This window comes from Nymphaea colorata, chromosome 1 (assembly GCF_008831285.2).
Source record: "Nymphaea colorata isolate Beijing-Zhang1983 chromosome 1, ASM883128v2, whole genome shotgun sequence".
In the NCBI taxonomy this organism is placed as follows: domain Eukaryota; kingdom Viridiplantae; phylum Streptophyta; class Magnoliopsida; order Nymphaeales; family Nymphaeaceae; genus Nymphaea; species Nymphaea colorata.
Window position 1 is genome coordinate 32,886,148 of NC_045138.2, and position 19,992 is coordinate 32,906,139.

Here is a 19,992-nt window from a genome sequence, read left to right on the forward strand (position 1 = left end):
TGAGTTGCATAGCTGCTGTGTGCAGGAAGCTTGTTCACAGCCGCCCTCTTTTGTTCACTTTGTTCTGGCGACCATCGAGTGGCTACGTGTTCTTATCACTAATAAGATAGTTACCTAATTAGAACTCATGAAAATCTCTTTTGGTCACTTCATGAAATAATTTATGGAAAACTGAAAATGGCGTCCTGCAAATGGTTCTAAGAGAGAAGGAAGCCGCACTAGATACATTGGTTTTCTTTGTTTTGATTCAAGAAAGGTTCTATGTATACCAAATTTGGCAGCAGTAGTTTATATTTATGTCTTTCTCAGTTTACCATGCTCTGCGGCTCACGACCGCAATGTGTTGCTTCCTGCTCTCTCTATCTCTACAAAGGAACATTTGAATGCTTCTTTTTAAAGTTTATTGATTCAAACATCATTCCTTGCTTGTTGACGTTGCTTCTAAAACCTCTAGAAAGCTCAGTAGATCCCACATCATGCACTAGCTTTCTATATACAGTGTGAGAGAGATAGAGAGGGATACATAGTGAGGTTGGATGCTATGCTGGTATGGAATTATTTTACTAAGAGAAGCATAAGGAGAAAAAATTACTCTTTATCTTTTTTTTCTTCTTTTTTCTCTTTCGACTGTCCATCTTGAACCATTTACCTTGAAAAGATGGATGACAAATGATTTTTTACAAGTTTAGCAACTAAAAATATGATTCTTTACCAGTCAGGTTCAGCACCATGTTATTAATCGGTTGTCAAATTATGCTACGAAAATTCTTCTCTTTTAAGCATATTAGAAACTGATAGTGGAGGGTAGAGAGAGGAGATAGATCCAACCATGGATCTACATTCTCGATTTTGTCATTCATTAAGGAGAAAAGAAAGTTGAAATTCCATACGATAGCATGAGCAGGAGTAGAGGGCAGAGAGAACAGTGAGAGAGAGATGGAGATGGCGATGGCCTCCCATTTACAGAAACTGGATGTGGAGATAGAAGGAAAGAAAGAGAAAGTTGCAGAACCAATTCGAGAAGATGGTGCAGGTAAGAAAGAGGAAGCTAACTGTAGGTGTGGAAGAAGTTGAGCTAGGAGAAGTCCTGATTGCGACAGATATGCCATCTAGCGGTGGTCCATGGAGATGATGCACAGAAAGTTGAAGAAGACAAGGAGGGGAAGGCATAAGAATAAAGTGATCTGAATAGCAAAAGCTTTTTATATCATGGACGTAGGTCATCTTGCCTACGTCCACAACATCTCCAACCTCAATCATCTATGGTAGACTTTTACCACTATCTAAAACAACTGGAACACAAGCAGACGGTGTGGGGGTAATCCCATGATTTTAAGGAGCTCTTTACATTTCAGGTTGGTAGATCAGGAAAGTTTATCTTGCTGGCCACAATTACAAGATTAATTTCCATTATCATTTGAGTCAACTTCCTTAACTACCACCTGCTTCCAATTGGCATCATATCTTTTGAGATTTTTTCATACATGCTGATGGAACTAATGTGCATTGATAGCTATCTCCATCCTCAATCATTTATGATGGAGATTTTCCACTACATAAAAATAGATATTATGTGGGGCAATATCATGATTTTAGAGAGCTGTTTACATCTTAAGTTGTATATAATCAGGCAAGTTTATCTTGCTGGCTATGATTGTAAGATTTCCCATTATCATTTGAGCCAACTTCCTTACGCACCACCTATTTACAATTGGTGTCGGAGGAGAAGTTTCTGGTTATAATTAAGGGGGCACTAGTAATGACTTTTAAAATTTGTAAGGACCATCAACCATGTAAATGAGAAAAATTATCCTGAGGTGTCAACATAAAAAAAAAAAAGCCGAAAAAACTCCTGACAAGGAAAAAGGAAACAGTCAAAGGCAAAAGTTCCCCGATGAAGGAAGCACCTCGGAGCAATTTGAGAAATACTCAACACCCAAGTCCTCGCATAAGACCAAGAATTCGCAAGAAGTATCTCCTTTTTCTTTCAAAGAAATGGCTTCATCCCAATAAATACGAACAAAAGGTTGGATTCAGAACTGGAGAAAGGAATAAATCAAAGTGAATGAAACAACCTCAATGACCGCTTTAAAATCTTAACAAAAGGAGAAGAAATTTTATGTCAACTAAGATACTCGAACTAAAATGTTTTTCGGATGGGTGCACGTCTTGGAGACGTTTTGTGTAGCGATGTCCTCGAAAGTTGGCTCACTTCAACCAACAAAACGTCTCCTAGACATGCACCCATCTGAAAAATGTTTTAATTCCACAGATCTTATTTGACATGAAAATTAATTTTTTTGTGGCTTCTTTTGGACAATTACCCACATTTGTCTCTGTCCCTGATGTCAGATCTTTTCAAGATTTTCTTCATGCATGCCGGAAGAATGGAAATGCATTGCGGGCTATCTCCATCCTCAATATGGTGGGGATTTTCCACTTTTTAAATTCATTGGTATACAAGCAGATAGCATATGGGGCAAGCCCATGCTTTCAGGGTGCTCTTTACATTTCAAGAGCTGCAAGTATCAGTAACGCAATTAATTTGTCACTGAAATTTGTATAAGCCAATTTATGCACCTGATTGCTCAGGTGTCTGAAAAAAAAAATTCTGTAGCGCTCGTGCTGAGCTACTGAACCTATTAAAAACGAAAACTTTTCCGTCATTGGTAAGTATCAGTGACGAGTACTTTCGGTAACGCATATTTGCGTTACTGAAATATTGGTCTGCAGACAACAACTTCTGTTATTGATTGTCGTATTCATCAGTAACGCAATAAGTGTGGGGCTGATAATTTTCTATACTTTGCAGGACATGAAAAAAATGCTAGCATTTGCACTCAAAAGAACACTTGCATTATGCCTAATAATAGTAATATTTGTAATAGTACAAGAAAAACAGGTCACAACACATAATAGTCAACATAATGCTTCTTTCACACTACAAGCACGGTCACCGGCAAGCGCAAAAAGTGTTTTAATCTATGTCACCTGGGTGCGTTTCCTTTGAGCTGTGCGGGTGCGCACCCAATCAGCACCCGATGATGAGCTCGCACCCAAACCGCACCCCGGGGTTGGATCTAGTTTCGAGTCGAAACCAAATCCAAATCAAGTTCATCTGCGTGTATGGTTTGGATCTGGATCTGATTTCAAAATGAAACCAAATCCAAAATCCACAAAATCAAATCCACCATTCTCACCCGTTACCGTTAAATCTAATTTAAGACATTTATAGATATATTATATGTTTTCTTTTCTCTTTCAAAAAAAACGATACAGGACTAAAGAATGGTGGCTTTCATATAAAACGATCTGTTTGTCTTTTTTTTCAAACATTTCTTTTTTTATTTTTTCCCACTATCATAAAATGTATAATTTTAATTGTGTTATTCAATTTCTACGAAAAATTAATAATAATAATAATATTACTATTAATATTAATAAAATATCTTCACCGCACCGCCGCACCTAATTTTTTTGAGATGTGCCGCACCGGTACCCGCACCCGCACCCCGCACTCAGGTGACATAGGTTTTAATGCATCGCAGATCCCAAATGTAGAGAAGGAAATACAAATTAAATATGTAATTCATACTTAAAATTACTTTAGGGTACTTAAACAGGAGACGGTGAATCTTTTCAGCAATCGTGCAAGAGGACTTGTGTTTATGGCACCGCCTAGAGATGGAATTGCACAATTCCAATCGTATCATGATACTTAAAACTGGCCGCTTCGAATGAAAACAAAATCTTGAAATCTAAACATGACTGAACTGGTATTCGGATCGAAACATTTATCCCAGATCAGCTTCTTCTTGGAACCTAAGTAACGGAATCAAGAAAGTGCCGCACCCATATCGACATGGCTCAGGCGCGGACTGCCTGCGGTCACAAACAGAGGCCTTTTCATTAAATCATTGACAAATCATAGTTTGTCAATTGCTAGTTTTATCCTTATATATATATATATATATATATATATATATGTTCTCGTGAAGGTCGTTATTCGTTCTGCGTTGCCACGGCCACGGTTCTGCACAACCCTCATAAGTAAGATAGCTATACCTGTGTCTCATTTTCAAAGATCATGTGATAAACACCGATTTTCTCAAACGATAATCTTTTAACGTGAGAGTATCATACAGACGAGTTTCAAATCTACAAGATGATAGAGGAAGAGCTCAGGAGAGAGTATTGATTGCGTCAGCTTCGCCACCTTGAGGCAAGGCAAAAGATAAGACAAGTTTTTTGCTTTACGAAGGAGCAATTCACTTGTTGGTCAATGTTATTTGTTAAATAGTATGTGCTTTTTGTGCTTTTCCGTCTTGGACTCGCTCTCACACTCCAGTATACAGGTAAATTAAAGTGGAATTAAATCTTGACATATAAGAAAAAATGGGATTTACCAGACCAACCCATTTGTAACATTAAATATATCCAGTGAATTACAAGGATGTTGGAAAATTTTAGGAATATGATTTAGCTGATAAGCAAGTCATGTTTCAAACCAAATACCATTTCATCCACTTTCCAATGGGAATACAGCAGCCACTTGCCTCCCATGGCCACAACAAAGCCTCTCTTAAGGAGAGAAACCAGTCAGGAAAACCTCATGGAAGCAGTGTCTTTGATAGGTTTAATATCAAGATCAACTTTGTGGAATAATAAATCACATCTGCTCATTTGATAATGAAAATTTTTTATTCTTTCGCTCAAGCATCTAACTGGTGAATCAGGAAGGGCACTCAACTCTAAAACAACTAAGAGCAGGGGATTTAATTTCCCAAATGACACAGCTTTACATCTTGCACGACATCCAGTGAAAATTACTACATGGTCTTCAGTTTATAATTGACGTTCACATTGCCCTTCACATGTTTACTAAGATGTGGATGAGGGCGTACCACGATACCCACCAGAAGTGCTTCCAGTACCTCAATTTTCCTTGTCATTTTGGTGCAATGACATTTACCAATTGGACGCCTGCACAGTATCTGCTAGGACAAGGCATCTTGCATCAGACCACCATGCAGCTTCTGTGAATTGAAGTGTCGTTGGGAAAATAATATTCTTCATAAGGAACAAACATACTGCAACAGAAACAAAAAAAAAGGATACTAGAAAAAAAAACACATGCTAGCAGCTGAAACACAATATTGTACTACAAAGTTACCACAAGATCACACTGATATGATGATTTACCGATTAAACGTTAGTCTAACACTTGTCATGTTCTAGTGAATGAAGGAGTACGAAAAGCCTATAACTATCAAGTAAGACGATATGTGAAGTATCTCAATCAGTACATAAGGTTTTAAAAAAGGAAAATTATAAAAAATTATTGGCCTTGAGACATTAAACATCGTCTAAGTCACCTTCCCCTGTCTGTGCGTTTGAATCCTCAAGATTGGCAGAACAACCTGTTCACCATGACCAAGAGCAGCTCCAAATGGAAGCACAGTTCTCTTCTTCTGTTCCCGAAAGGGAAAGAGTACATTAGTTCACAATAAAAAGGCCAAAAAAGAAAAAGAGAAATAAACTAATGCTTGTTGATTCCAAATAGGATCTCATCAAATCAACTCTTGAAGAACAACTATGTATAAGGATGGCAACATGTTGCCTTAGTGGAACAGGATATATATGTAGCCAAGACATGTAGGAATATCCATAAAGGATCATACTTGGAGGCCACAAGTAGCAGACAAAGAATAAAAGCCATAGATAAGGCAAAAGAAGTTAGGAATGAACCACTTAAAACTATTCTCTCTTCATCAGTTTCCGGTATGAAAAATCTGCGATGTCCTGATGAAGTAGCAGCCATTGGGAGGGAGGGATGGAAACAAAATCCATTTACAGTATCTGTCCAAAAAAAGTCATGATGATTAGCTTTCCAAGATAAATAAAGGAAAGATAAGTCTTTCTTTAACAGGGAATATTTGAAAGGACAATATTCACCTGATGCAGCCTGAAAACTTGCAGTCCATTGTCCAGTTTGAAGGTCATAAACATGAACATGCCCGTCCTGTTCAGAGAAGTGGAGTGAACAAAATATGGATAAAGGGGGAAAAGGGAATAAAGCAAAAGAATAGGGTAACACCTGCCCTCCAGTCCCAAGATGTGCCCCACAAGGCTCGATGTCAAATGCTATCCTCTGGTTTGTGGATTCTGATGATCTGTATAACCTAAGTTTATGGCCCAAATAAACAATGTTGGCACTTCATATGTGTTGAGTGGAAGCAAGACATTTCTGTCTGGTGAAAGCAAACTGGAATCAATTGCAGACAAACCAAAATGTGCAACAATGGACACAGTTGTGAAAAATATAGATTGATAAGCAAAGAATCATTTGTGTTGTTAAGACCATTAAAGTATGGGCTGCTACAACTATTATCTGCTTGAGCACCACTACCCAGACATTCACAAAGCTCCAAAGAAATTCATGGCCTTTGGACAAAAAAAACAATTGAATGCCTCTGGCATTCAGGCAAGAAAAGAACTGTATGATCTCGGTGATTAAATCAGACATATCTAAGATAAAATGGATGGTTGAACTTGTTGAAATGAGCTGCAGAAAAAGGAGTCCACGGTAAACAATGGGTTTCTCTTTTGCAACATGCATACGTTTGAGTACAAAATAGCAGGAACTTTGCATAGATAACTTAGCAGATGTTATTTTCTCTTCCTTGATTGAACATGAAAGTCCACCAATACTGGACTTCAAATGCGTTTACCGGTCAGCTGATTTTTTTCACAAAGACACTGATGAAGCTCAAAACATGACAAGAATGTTATTGATAAAAGGATTAGAACTGGAAAACTACAAATAGCATCAAGTTTTGGAGGCTTGACAGCATGTGAAATTGACTTGTAACATTTGGCCAGTTTTCACTTTGCTTTGGGCTACTACTAGGCTGATATGACTAGTGTAGTGCAAATACAAGCCAAACAATATACTGTGTAACTTCAGCCCGGACAACAACTTCCACATTACCATTCAGGTGTTTGTGTTCATCAAGTTGCAGCAGATCCATGAACCGTGGACTCAGATTTAAAACTAAACAGAATCAAGAACAACTTGGGGTCATGGTAGTGGCTTTTGCATACTATTTGTAGCAGTCTAAAAAGTAAATGTGATATGGGAGAGAAGTTTCATATTAGCAAAAGTATAAAAAGCAAAAGAAAAAGTGCATTGTGATGCCTTTACATTAAAGCATGATTTCAAGAATGAGCTTCTTACTTGTATAAAATACTGACTGTATTGCGGACATCCCAGCATAATATGTAAGGATCCTGTCAAAAAATAAGATTATTAATTTTAGTAATAGACAGGAGAAGGAAACTTGAAACGAGTTAGATCTAATATGACAGATCAAAGAAGTGCACGTTACTACAAGAAACCTATATCCCACAGAAAATGGCTACAAAATAATTCAAATTCTATAAGGAGAAACAAGATGAAGGATGACCTGACACAGCTTTTACTTACACATGGTAGAGGACAAAAGATTCCTTTGTACATTTGAAGTAAAAGTAAGCACGAGAAACCAAGATCAGTGGACAGATAACAATACTAGTCCTTGCAAAATGATTGGTATCAGAAGGTGGACAAACAAAATTTTCCTTTAAAAGGAGAAGAGACCCATTCATTAGATATGAGTGTACATGACAATTCCTACGGAGGTAAAACTGTTACCCATAGAATTTAACAACACAGTAAATCAACCAATAAATAAATAAATGTACACATGCACTAGCCATCGTTTTAGCTAAGTGTTTAACTTTGCTTGAGATAAAAGAAATAAAATTTCACCTTCATCTCTTTTCACATTTATTGAGCAAAAGATACACGTCATCAATTTATATGTCAAAAATGGTTACGTAAAACATCCAAATGTATTACCTTCCGCCCTCCTGTATACAGATAATTTCCATCCTTTGAAAAGAGAACCTACAAGCAAAAGTAAAAAGAAATCAGGAATATTTGAGCTTGTGAAATTGTGGACAAATTAGTATCATGACTCATGAGTACCTGTGTAACTCCACCTAATTGTCCATGGAGTAAATACAGAAGCTCCATTGTATTCTCTGCGTAAATTGCAGTGGTTTGACTGTATGACCCTGCTGCAAGCAGCCCATTGTAAGGACTAAACGAGATGCAGGATATAATCCCTGCAACAGTCAAACAAAGAAAATCACATAAACTGAAGTCCAATTATAGCAAAATGATGGAAAATTCTGAAGAAACCCAAACTCTAACCACCATGGAGACAGCCAAGAATCTAGATGCCAATAAAACAAACATAATGAACCAAGATCTCAAGCTGCACAACTACTAACTTGAGAAGCTAAGCATAAATATGAAGACTAGCAGTCTAAATGGTTACTGCGAATTTGGTGCTATTATTGCAGTTTTACAGACGGTAGTAAGCAACAAACTATCCTTTCATCCAAACAAGTATTACAAATAACTCAGAGAGACATAAGCATCATAAATCTCATCAGTATCATATTCCAAATTTTTTCACTGATATGGTAGTTGGTACCCCTCTTCCTTCCACTGTATGGGACATATGGTAAGTTCATCCACTCTTGTAATGAGTATGACATACAAGAGGATCTGAGGTCAGGCACTGGCCTTTAGCCTTCTTCACAAGTGGACATGGCAACACTAAAAAATATACTAAAGAAGAGCTTCAACATTTCTTATAGTTCACCACTATACTGACATCATAATAGCCTCTTATGGACAACAAGGAAACTGGAAGGAAAAAATTCTATAAAGCGAAAACTATATGAAGATTTCCAGGATGTTTCACAATTAGGCAGCATGATGAAGTGATGAAGAAAGCATTAAGAATAATGAAGGCCAACACAATACTGACATGTTATAGTGATATTTACAATACCTGGCAGACCATCCTTATTTCCACTAAGGGTTGGATAGTGCTCAAAATCTCGACCAGGACGATGAAGATCAAATGCTCTGATAGCCTTGTTATATCCGGCGAACAGCCTGTAGGAAATATCACATAACAGGAGGCAAGGGTAACAAATTCTGTTGATGAACATGGACATGTAAAAGTACTAATAAGTACAGAAGAATCCGTCTAGATGTACCCATGTGATTACTTTGTCCCGGAAGGACTGAAGGCAACTGAATATGCTGCAGTTATTTCATCCATATTATCATATGCACGGTATGTACAACGAAGCTGCATTAGCAAAAACAAGAGCTTTAACATCTAGAAGATCTACGATCATGTAATCATCATTTAATCGCAACAAGTTCCACACCTGACCAGATATAGAATCCCAAAGATGAACAGGGTGATCACGAGTAGTAGTTGCAAATACGCATGTTGCTGGATCTGAATGCAATTAATTTGGCAAATATAAGGGCCGTGAGTCCATTTTGGTACCGTGGTTTTGTTTCCAACATAATGCGATGGATCACATATACTACAAAGATTTACTAGAAACTCACCTGAAGAATGCATGAAAGGATACCAGCAATGGTCATATACAGATTCGCCCTCCTGAATAACAAGTTTTGAGTTATATGAATCTGCAGATTGGAGCAACAAAAGGTCAGATACATCTCAGAATCTGCAAGTAACTAGAACATTCTGATTGAAAGAACGTTTTAATCAAAGTATATTTATTTTACAAGTACTTTTATAGACCTCACCTTCCCCTGAGGCATAATCATAGGCAACTTGAGTACCGTCATCAACAACTGGGCTGCATAGATCAAGGCAATAAACAGGGCTCAGTATGGCTTTGCTGATAGAGAGGAAGGTAGCCAATGAGGTAAACGATTGAATCAGAACGATGACCAATTCCAACATGAGCATTTGGCAGAACAGATGATTGACGGATTGCAGGCGCTCGCATCACAGGACATAGTTACTTGGGCAGGGACAGATGATTTCTGAATCCCAGTGGAAAATGCAAACCAAGAAAAAAAAAAACCATGCCCATCCAACTGGATTAACAGGTGTTATGAGGAAAATCCATTTTCCTGATTTACTCGACCATTCTTCATAAGGGGGAGCCATCAGAAATCCCTTCGCCGCAGGCAACATAACTGTCCAGAGATCCAACAGACATATTCGAACAAATTCCCTTCACTTCCAGGAAAGCAAATGTGTGTGGGTGTGGGTGTGGGTGTGGTTGTGCGTGCATGGGTGCGTGCATGTAGGTGTCGGTGTGTGAGAGAGAGACAGAGAGACAAAGAGAGAGGCAGTGATACCAATCGAATAGCCGGAGAGAGTTATCCTCCACGCTAGTAATGAAGCAGGAACCATCCGGAGACCTAAAGAGAAAACCCAAAACGGCTCAACGAAGAAAATTTTCACAGGAAAGAGAAAGCGAGAGAGAGGTGGCGATTTTACATACCACTTGATTCCTTTCAAGAAGTTGCTTCGATTAGGGGAGGGAGTAGAGGATGAGAAATCGGCCCTAAATTGCCGATAGAAATGGTGGGTCCTGACGGGAGGTTCGTCGAACTTGAGGCGAGCCCATCCCAACCATTCTCCTCCGCCTCCCTCTCCCCTCTCCTGTTCTTGTTGCTGTTGCTCTCCTTCTCTTCCTGCAAGACCATGGTCGTTGTCAAGGACATCAGGAATCGACAGCTCCCTTTTCTTTCCCGTCTCCATCTTCCACAGGATCGAACTCTACCGCTCGCGCCTCTTTTTAGAGAGAGGGAGGGAAGGGATGGTTTTGAAAATACCGCGAATTTTATCGAGACACTCTTAGCCAAGAATTGTGGAACTGGAAAGTTCAGAAATGTGGAACTGGAATTGTTTCTAAAAAATTATGGCGCATCTAATTAATTTGGCTAAAGAATGTCGATTAATTTTGAAAAGAAAAAAGAAAAATTATTGTGCTGAATTGAAATTGTGGTATAAATACGGTTCCACATTTCTTTTCTTCCGTTTTTCATGTTCGTCTTCACTCCAGCATTCTTTCTTCTTGGCGACCGGCGGCTAATGGCCGGCGACATTTTCAATTTAATACCAAGATACGAAAACCATGGATTTAAAATCAGCCCACGCCTTTAATCTTCAATCCAACTTTTTTTTTAATGCAAAATAACAATGTCAAGTGAGGAACTTAGTTCCTTATTTTGATGAATCATGGATTTTACTATACATCTTTTGCCACATCGGTAAAGACATACCACATCATGTCCGTTGTTTTAAAATTTAAAGTAATCAAATGCCAGTTTATATCATCCCATCTCCTAGATCACAAGATCTAATTACGCAAAGGGTCTATCTATCTTAATTTTCGATTTAAGAACTGTAGATTTAATATCACCATTATGCATCGTATTCATGAGTCTCAAGTCGAACGGGAGGGCGTCTGCGCGAGATTTCAAGATGTAAGCAAATTCGCAGTGTAAACATAAAATTTGCAAATCCTTGTCAGAAATAAAGGATCCAAAATCCTAAGAACGGCAAGAGTTCATGCCATGAGATTCTAACTAAAACTACTTGAACGTGACAGCAGAACCTAATCATCCGAATAACTTACCTATGGTGATCTTAGATCTTGGGATTTTAGATTTTAAGATTCTAGATCCGGGGTTTTAATTTTTTATTTTTAAAGATGCATAAATTAGATGATGAAACTGTAATCTTTTTGCATTTTTATGCATGACGCCTAAGTCAGACCCTTTTCCATTCGACTTGATATACATTAAGTTTGAAAGGTTAATAAATATCTTAAACTTTTTGGTTTCTAAACATACGACGTGTGGGAACCTCGGTGTCTATAGAACAGGAAGACCGATGAAGGAGCGTTTGTTTGAGGTGGAACATACGTCCCTTCCACAACCGGAAACATTATTATTGTGGGACGTGATGCGCACAGGTAGTGTCCCCCGTTTGTTCCGCGAGAACAACTCCTTTTCCGGAACGAATTAAACGCCATCTTATACACTTTTCTATGATCCGATCTTCATATTTTTACTTTTACAGCCACTCAAAACCTATATAGACAAAACTAGAATGTATGCATTCTAATTTATTATGGTTGGCTGCCTTCTCTATCACTAAATCATAGTTTTCAAAATAAAATAAGTTTTTTACCTTTGGAAAATTCAAGGCCACCTATTGTTAGCATTTATAGAGGATAATAAGATATCGTTTATTGACAAAAAAAAAAGCAGGAATATTAATAAATATAAAGAAATCGTGAAGAATATACCGCATATTCTTATCTAATTGAGGCAACAAGCAAGCAAGCGTATATGTAAGTCTTCGGCAAATGGGTTTTAGTAAAAATGATATATCTGCAAGAACCACGATCTGTGGCCGTCTATTAGTAAAACGAACGACCAAGATTTGAGATGTCTTCGGTTTCATTATCTTAAGTTGTTTTTGTTCTTTCTGTTAATTAAAGCAAACATACTAAAACGGATCAACTTTTCCTTTCCCGGCGAGCAAGCTAGAGTTAGAAAGAGCACCTGATCTTGATCTTGATCTTGATCTTGACTCAAGTAATGGAGATCTTAACCTAACTACAGTTTGAGAGTACTGTTAACTCCAACTCAATTACTTACGTGAACCCGAGTGTTATGATCAAACTTAGATTTGGATTCAGATTCATTTTCAAATAAATATCATGTATCCCATTTTAAACGCCGGTTCTTCACAATGGCTAGATTGACAAGACCTGACCCATGTCCATAAGGACCATATCCAAGTCCATGTTCTCATTTATTGTGCAGGTCACTCCAGCCCGGATCGGATCGGATCCGGATTAACCCCATCGATGCTCCTTCCTTGCTCAGGAAGTTTCCCTCGGATCCGAGACGCAGCCCGGAGAGAGAAAGGGAGAAGAAAACAAACGCGTTCGAAATCCAAGCTGGGTCCGACGTGTCGACCCAACCCGAAGGAACCGCCCGCCCACTCAGCAGCCTCCACGTTTGACCTTCCCTCCAACGGCTAGTTTTCATGGAGAATCCGAGGCGGCAGATCGCCTGGTCCGCAAATATTGGCCGTAGATCGACCACGCGTGGAGCATCGATTGGCGGAGGCGGTGGTTTGGGCGGGAAAAGAGTTCCGCCGCTGGACATTCCAGGAAGATCCCGAAAGTTCAGCCCCATTTTTTGTCCTTTTCTAGAAAAATTGCAAAAAAATCACCCTGCTCCTGAAAGTGAGATCTGAACGAGTGAGAGCATTTGTGAAACAAGCCCAACAGCTTGTTCTCTGGATGTAACTTCTTCCGATCTGCTTTCAGGATATTGTACAACTGGCGGCACGCCCGCCACGGGCTTGACGTATGAGGATTGCTGTTGGGATTTTTTCTTTCTTTCTCGGGTTCTGGCCGCCGAATTTGGTTTTAATATTTTAACCGCATGTGAGAGGTGGCGAGAGTACGAAGGTAAAATTGGTTTTACCGCTGGTGGGTTAAACGTGGGGGAGTGGGGGTGTTTTAAGGGTGAAAGGAGCGAGAGCGGGAGGATTTTTTGTGTCGTTGCAGTTGGAGACAGACAGGAAAGATTGTGAGGGGCGCGGAAAATCATTTCTGGATTTGCTGTTGAGGCGGGAGTTCTTCTTTGCGGCTTGGCTTCGAATTGGCTGTTGTTGGTATTTCTTCTTTCTTCTTGGAGATATGGTGGTTTGCCGTTTCTGTGATTAATTTGTTTGTTTTCTTTGGGCATGATTAAGCCTTTTTTCCTTGTCAAAACTAAGATTTATTTTGGTTTCTTGGTTTTCTGTGGGAAAATCTTTTGTTAAGAGAAAGGAGATCCACCGTTTGGCTTTTGTCAAGATGGTGTTTGCCCTTTTTCTTCTTGGTTTGTGTTTGTTGTGGTTGTTCCGGTTGGTGAACTTCCAATACCAAATGAGGAACTTTTGATCCTTTCTTTTGTGATTTCTTTTGTTTAGAGGTCACAAACTCTTTTGTTTTATGTGAAATCGTTAGTTCTTGTTGGAGATTTTTTTTTTTTCTTTTGATGTTGGTTTCTATTGGGTCCTCATGTGGCTGTACTTCGTTTCTTTTTTCCAGATTCCGGAAGTTGGGTTTCTGAAACAGTTAGGAGTTTCATCTTGTGGTGGAATAAGATGGCGTTGGGAAGAAGTTGGAGTTTTGCAGAATATGGCCAGGAATGTTTGAAGTCTTCGTCGGATTTCCTGGAAGTGGGGAGCCAGGACGACGGATTGGAACTGACTTTGTGCATGCGAGCAATTGGAAGGAAGAGAATTATCGTCCCAAACCGATCCGAGTTACCGCCTATGAGTTGTCTCCGCGAATTCCGACCCGCAAAACGCCGGAATTCAAATGCGAACCTGGTTTCAACGGACCCATCGAGAAATTTGCATCTTGAGGCTCTTCCTCTGGACATCCTGGTTAGTTTTGTTTTGTTTCTTGCATTTTTTTCGCCTTCTGATGTTATCCAGTTGCTAATATGTGTATCTTCTTTATTTGTTCTCCATTTCTTGATTCGTTCAGGTGAGAATATTATGTGGCGTGGACCATGAAGATTTAAAGCAGTTGTATCTTGTCTCTAAGACAATTAAAGCAGCCGTAAGAGTTCTTTACCAATTGAAGCCAGAGTCTCTGTTTGAGCAAAAGATTATGCGATTTGTTTTCTTAATCATGTGCACAATGCATTTGCAGGCTATGGTTGCTAAGGATTATCATTTTGCATTTAGCACTCCAAAAGCTACGCGTTCAAGATCAGTAGCGCTGGATTCCTCAGAAGTCTCAAGGTGCGTAATTTGAACTCAAATTTCTTTCTTATAAAGTGTTCAGATGTATAGATAGATCGAACTAACATGTCTCATTCCTTTGATCATTCCACAGTATTTCGGCTGAAGGCAATACTGAAGCACCAAATGCTCCATTGCGTCATCGATACGCGAAAGCGCGATCTGGCAAGAAATTTGCTGAAATTTCAGTGAACTTGTTCTGCTCCGCGGCTGAGGATTAATGAAGAGTGCTGCTTTTAGTTGAAGGCTTGAAGCTAGTTTCTCTTTTTTTCTCTCTCTTGTAACGATATGTAAATACGGACACGGCTGATGCTCTGTACATATGTTCGTTTGCAATTCTTTGGTCACGGTGGCCTTGTCCCTCAATCTTCTCAGTTGAGGGATGAACACCATTGCATTAGGCAAAACTTCAGTTACAATTACGGTCTTTCTAGATATTGGTCTTCTCCATTCACTAGGCAATAACGAGTAAACAGCTATTTCTGCATATGGCTGTTATGTATATCAGTCCGATTACCTGAAAAGTTGTTTTTTCAGTTTTATGTAATTTTATTACCTTCGTACACATTCATGTTGTAGCTTTTTAAGTGGTCAATAGAACAGCTTTTATTTACGGTTCACGTTTGTAGCTTTCAAATGATCAAGAGAACAGCTTCTATTAACAGTTGTGAAGAATCTTTTCCTTGTTGCTGTAATAATGTTTGCTCGGAATTTTCGAGATATGAGAATTTGCGAACATGGTGGCGGAACTTCTATATAGGAATTCCTTTGCAGTTTCTTCGTGCCTTTCTTTTTTTAACATGCAACTTCAGAGAAGAACTTGAAATAGTTCAAACATTTCCATAATGTTTATAGATATAATCGAACATAAGATTATACCCCTAGCATGTTCGTCTGCTGACTGAATGTCCGACTTACTGATCTGGCTGAGTCTGGTGTGCACGAATGCTTTATAGCAAGATGACATATTGGGAAAAACAGCTCTCATATTCTTTGCTCTTACAAAAATTTGAAGCTATGTAAATCCAGACCGCTCCCTTGAGCGTGTCATAATCGTGTAATTGTGTATAACTTGAAAGAAAAACATTTCAATGTTTCAGTGAAATTGACAATCTCGTGTGATAGAAGCAAAGCAATTGAAATGTAGTTTTGGAGGGCAAACGTCATTTTGCCATCAAAAGCTGATTTTTCAGCGTGTATCCAGGCACTCCCTTAAACTTTTAGTAAACCTGGCTTTAAATTTTCTTCCTGCTCCTTAAAAAAAGAGGGCCAGATAATGCAGGCGAGGCACAGGCTTACGACAATTGAATCTTCGGATTCCTAGTCATAAATTTTATGAAAGGATGCCTTGGCAAGGGTATACTCTGTGTTGTTCTGCAATGTGGAGTAGAACTGCTGCACCTGTTCTGCAGGTGAGTCCACTGGCACACGACAACGTCGGAGGCAGTGAGCTCTACCATTAAAGTGTGGTTTTGTGCATTCTTTACCATTTCATCAATGCCCAAATGCAGAACAAAAAGTTGAGTACTGTTCTTCGGATCGAACTCCTTCGCCGAGTGCATTCCATTCCCATCCTTGTGAAGGGGCAAGGCAAATAAATTGTTATTCGATTCTTTTTCTTTGTTGTTTGATTTGTGAGTACATGATGGTGCCTTTGTCGGTACTTGCTAAAACCAGTTGCTTTAGCCATTTCCATCTTCCACGTACCCTTCATTAAGGCTTCAACTTTAACCGACGCCGCTTGTTAGCTTATACACTAAAAAAGCGATATTATCATCCAAGTCGTTGTAGTATAGTGGTGAGTATTCCCGCCTGTCACGCGGGTGACCCGGGTTCGATCCCCGGCAACGGCGCCAATGATTTGATTATTTTTTGTTTTTCTACTGGTTCGTATCGTACTTAAGTTCACAAGCCACTTACTGCATGTCAAGCACGTGCCTTCTGAGCTTTTCCATTGTAGCCCATTTTTGTGCAATTTCTCTTCTTACATACTTCTTTTTTGCCCCAAGCTAATGATATTTTCATTTTCTGCATTGCAGTCTTATTTATGTGATTCTTTAAACTAAAAAAGTTGCAGATGCAAATGAAGGACGCACGAGTTGTTGATTCTCAAATCCCAAACCTCTCAGCTGTAAACGATTCAACAAACTACAGAAAAGCTACCTCATTAATCATCTGTTTACATCAAAGTTAAAGCCGCTACATAGCTGTGTATGTCCACGAGACATGGTCAGTGCAAGGGGCTCATGTTCATTATAGAAACTGCATGGTCCAAAGGAGGAACTGGAGAACCGGTTGCTAGGTATAGATATTCTCGGCTGCAGTCGGATCGTTGCCGACTCAGCCCAAGAAGAGAGATTTGGCATCGAATCACGGCTAAAAGAATTGAAGTAAGAGTTATATAGACGGAAACTCGGAAAGTATGCTTTCGAGATCAACTTCTCTAATCGTCGAAGTATTCTTTGGGAGAAGGATGAACCCTTGGATAATCTGTCGTTTGTAAGTCACTTCTTAGAATCTAGAGTCAGGTTGTACAGTAGGACAGTAGTATAGATCTGAAATAAAATAATGTACCCGTTGTACAGCTTTAATTGTTATTCTTTTTGCTCTTTGGAGAAGTTCCCTCTTTTCGAATCCTTCTGGTCATGCTTTCAACTTCCGATTATGATATGGAAAGAATGGAAGAGGGCCTCCACATTTCGAGGAAAATTGGGAGGACATTTTGGTTTAGATTCCAAGCTTTTGTTACACCTCATGATTCAAAGCCGGACAGTCAATGAAGAGCATTCAGGAAAATAGGCATCGGTTTCCCATCATTGATCTATAACGACCTGAAAATACATAAAACATTTTGCTTTCAAATACATCAAATGAACTTGAATTTTTCATTGGACGAACCGGAATACACCTCTGACGAGTTTCAGTGTTCAAGCTTTATCAACTCCAAATTTTCCCAACAAAAATTTTGGGCTTGTCAGCAGCACGCTTTCAATTTCACAGTATTGTCATATAGAGTGAAACATTGTAGGTTGGTTTTCAATGATGTAAACCAGGTTATTTAACACCGGATCTGTTTCCTGAAGAAGACCGATCCCGATGGAACGCACGTTAACATGCGACGATCTGCAAGTAATTATAATTCAAGAAAACCAAGGAGCCGTTTTGTTGATAACAGAACTCATCAATAATTCAAGACAACTAAAGCAGCTTTTTATTGATAAAAGAATTATCGCCAACAAGGAAGAATTGACCACTCGAGGTAGTTCATAAGATAACTGACAATTCAAAGTCTAGTCCATCAACAAAACTGACGGGCAACAGATTGGGGCAATCGGATAGTCCCTCACGAGATTGCTCCTCGCGACTCTTGAGATCAAAATCCAAGAAAAATACATTTAACAAAGTTGAATACAGACAGCCCTGCATCGAAGGAACAAAACTTGTTTCCACATTTGGTGCGGTAGTTTTGACTCCATACTCACGGAAAAATGAGAAGAAGCTGATGAACGCACACAAATTTACGAGTTAATCAGCCTCTGCGCCTGGGTAATTAGACACAAAGGATAGTTTAACTCAAATATGTGAAAAAGCATACACCATATCAATCCAAATGACAATAATTTAGATAATCGATAGAGCCTTAACCAATCTACGAACAAAAAGACCATGTAAAGTTGGAGGTTTGAAAATCGGCTTCACGTCTGCCGCCAATAACAACGATGGATCATAAGATCAATTCGGCAACAAAACCACCGATTTAAAGAGAAGAAAGCAAGCCTCAGACAGAGTCCTTTTTTATCAATGGCAAACAATGGCAACTCCAAGTAGGTTCTCCTTGATATCAAGGTCTTGGAACCACTATAAGCTCAACAGTCGGACGGATCGTCATTGGCAGGGACAGAAAGTCTCTTTAGTGACTTTGCAGTCACGAACTGAAGATACGAGTAAAACAGATATTTCTTTAAAACAAAAAATAGACAAACATAACGCAAGCGCAGTCAAACAAGAGGAAAGAGCATCATGGTTTTAAAATCTCAGACAGGAAATCAGAGGAAAGGTATCAGAGGACGCATGAAAAGCAGAAGTTGCTAGGTTTGTGTATCAAATCTAGCACATTCTAAAAAAAGACGCTGAAGAAACCTATCAAACAATCGAATGACATCAATGACAGGCTTCAGTAAGGATCCAAGTCTTATCATAGAAGCCAGTGGCTGCTCCAAGTAGGTTCTCCTTGTAAACAAGGTCTTGGAACCACTGGGCCTCGAAAGAGGATCAATCATCACCAGCCACAACAATCAGGCGAAGATGCAGTGCAGAAATAAAAAACCATCATGACATACAAAAAAACTCATATGACAGGACAAACATAATATTTATTGACAAGGCTCAGTTCTTGATCAGCTCATCAATCACGAATTTTCAGAAGCAGAACTGGCATTTTAGAGCTGTCATTGTATCTTCACAGCCAAATTAAAAGTCGCTAGAGATTGACAAGGGGCTATCAGATTACTAAGAATCTCTGAACGCAGAAAAAACATCAGCTTTATAGCGTAGACAGGTATGATAAAGAGTGCGTTCATAATACAGCGGAAAAAGACTCGTGAAAACGGAATAAAATCAAACCTAACTATTTCAAAGTTCATATAAGCATCATAGCACAAACACGGTTTTCCTCAAAAATAATCTACAAAGGATAAATAGAATAAAAGAGATCTGATATTCAAAAAGTTGGCTCATATTAAGAAATTCAACCATTAACTTTCGTGTGCTTCATGGATTTCAATCAGAAGCGCGGATAAATTCAGATCATTGCCAACAATATCAGTACCTTTTGACAAACATATATTTCCACAAGAATGACGCAACAAAAACTATGATATGCAAACCAAGGAACAAAATTTGCATTCGGAAGTGAGGAGTTTGAAGAGTTGTGGGTGCAGCTTTGACACAGATCAACCGTGGAAAAAGATGTACAAATCGGTTGATCTGCAACACTCGGCACAGCTCGATCTAGCACATAGCAATGGGGCTGCCTTCGTCACAAGATATTTCAGAGGAGCCCGGGGTTTGCTCGTGCATCAATCAACCAATCGATGAGGAACCAATAAAAAAAACGAGAAAAAAGTAAAGGCAGTGAGGAATTAAACTTGCATTTCAAAAACGCAATTTAGAGCGACGTAGTCAAGAGCTTCTTCCCCACCTACGGATCACAAAAAACCACTTTTCTACCCATCTTCGTCCAGTTCACACGTCATCGCTTCTACACACC

General features: G+C 39.1%; 2 protein-coding genes and 6 non-coding genes across 11 annotated transcripts; 2 read left to right on the plus strand and 6 right to left on the minus strand.

Moving 5' to 3' along the window:
• Positions 1-4,752: 4,752 nt before the first annotated feature.
• LOC116247246 (uncharacterized) lies at positions 4,753-10,789 on the minus strand. Of its 4 annotated transcripts, none has more exons than XM_031619317.2 (15): positions 10,399-10,788; positions 10,253-10,315; positions 9,689-9,741; positions 9,485-9,565; positions 9,295-9,368; positions 9,130-9,212; positions 8,907-9,013; positions 8,030-8,169; positions 7,901-7,948; positions 7,238-7,290; positions 6,098-6,182; positions 5,956-6,022; positions 5,749-5,859; positions 5,376-5,471; positions 4,753-4,994 (listed from the first exon to the last, which is right to left on the minus strand). In XM_031619317.2, the coding sequence occupies exons 1-14, from the start codon at positions 10,656-10,658 to the stop codon at positions 5,425-5,427; spliced, it is 1,272 nt and encodes a 423-aa protein (XP_031475177.1). In that variant the 5' UTR covers positions 10,659-10,788; the 3' UTR covers positions 4,753-4,994; positions 5,376-5,424. The 4 variants fall into 4 exon arrangements, with proteins under 4 accessions (XP_031475177.1, XP_031475169.1, XP_031475161.1 ...); XM_031619309.2 differs by having other exon boundaries at positions 4,753-5,036; XM_031619301.2 differs by having other exon boundaries at positions 4,753-5,471.
• A 2,657-nt stretch (positions 10,790-13,446) lies between these two features.
• On the plus strand, positions 13,447-15,336 carry LOC116264951 (F-box protein SKIP27). The gene is made up of 5 exons (XM_031645427.2): positions 13,447-13,594; positions 14,020-14,360; positions 14,464-14,538; positions 14,632-14,723; positions 14,818-15,336. Exons 2-5 carry the CDS (start codon positions 14,076-14,078, stop codon positions 14,942-14,944), a joined length of 579 nt encoding a protein of 192 aa, XP_031501287.1. The 5' UTR covers positions 13,447-13,594; positions 14,020-14,075; the 3' UTR covers positions 14,945-15,336.
• A 1,168-nt stretch (positions 15,337-16,504) lies between these two features.
• Positions 16,505-16,576, plus strand: TRNAD-GUC (transfer RNA aspartic acid (anticodon GUC)). The gene has a single exon. It is a non-coding gene; the product is annotated as a tRNA-Asp (tRNA).
• A 1,595-nt stretch (positions 16,577-18,171) lies between these two features.
• Positions 18,172-18,278, minus strand: LOC116246541 (small nucleolar RNA snoR97). The gene has a single exon (XR_004170725.1). It is a non-coding gene; the product is annotated as a small nucleolar RNA snoR97 (small nucleolar RNA).
• A 220-nt stretch (positions 18,279-18,498) lies between these two features.
• On the minus strand, positions 18,499-18,616 carry LOC116246522 (small nucleolar RNA Z278). Its single transcript, XR_004170707.1, has one exon. It is a non-coding gene; the product is annotated as a small nucleolar RNA Z278 (small nucleolar RNA).
• A 486-nt stretch (positions 18,617-19,102) lies between these two features.
• LOC116246519 (small nucleolar RNA Z223) lies at positions 19,103-19,194 on the minus strand. The gene has a single exon (XR_004170704.1). It is a non-coding gene; the product is annotated as a small nucleolar RNA Z223 (small nucleolar RNA).
• A 258-nt stretch (positions 19,195-19,452) lies between these two features.
• Positions 19,453-19,538, minus strand: LOC116246545 (small nucleolar RNA U36a). The gene has a single exon (XR_004170729.1). It is a non-coding gene; the product is annotated as a small nucleolar RNA U36a (small nucleolar RNA).
• A 111-nt stretch (positions 19,539-19,649) lies between these two features.
• LOC116246548 (small nucleolar RNA snoR134) lies at positions 19,650-19,802 on the minus strand. Its single transcript, XR_004170731.1, has one exon. It is a non-coding gene; the product is annotated as a small nucleolar RNA snoR134 (small nucleolar RNA).
• Positions 19,803-19,992: the final 190 nt, after the last annotated feature.

Coding starts and splice junctions, on each gene's coding strand:
- LOC116264951 (XM_031645427.2), top strand. CDS start 14,076: ATGGCGTTGGGAAGAAGTTGGAGTTTTGCAGAATATGGCCAGGAATGT. Junction 14,361..14,463: donor CTCTTCCTCTGGACATCCTG/GTTAGTTTTGTT, acceptor TGATTCGTTCAG/GTGAGAATATTATGTGGCGT. Junction 14,724..14,817: donor GATTCCTCAGAAGTCTCAAG/GTGCGTAATTTG, acceptor ATCATTCCACAG/TATTTCGGCTGAAGGCAATA.
- LOC116247246 (XM_031619293.2), bottom strand. CDS start 10,658: ATGGAGACGGGAAAGAAAAGGGAGCTGTCGATTCCTGATGTCCTTGAC. Junction 9,566..9,688: donor TGATTATGCCTCAGGGGAAG/GTGAGGTCTATA, acceptor TCCAATCTGCAG/ATTCATATAACTCAAAACTT. Junction 5,860..5,955: donor AAGTTTTCAGGCTGCATCAG/GTGAATATTGTC, acceptor TTTTTTGGACAG/ATACTGTAAATGGATTTTGT.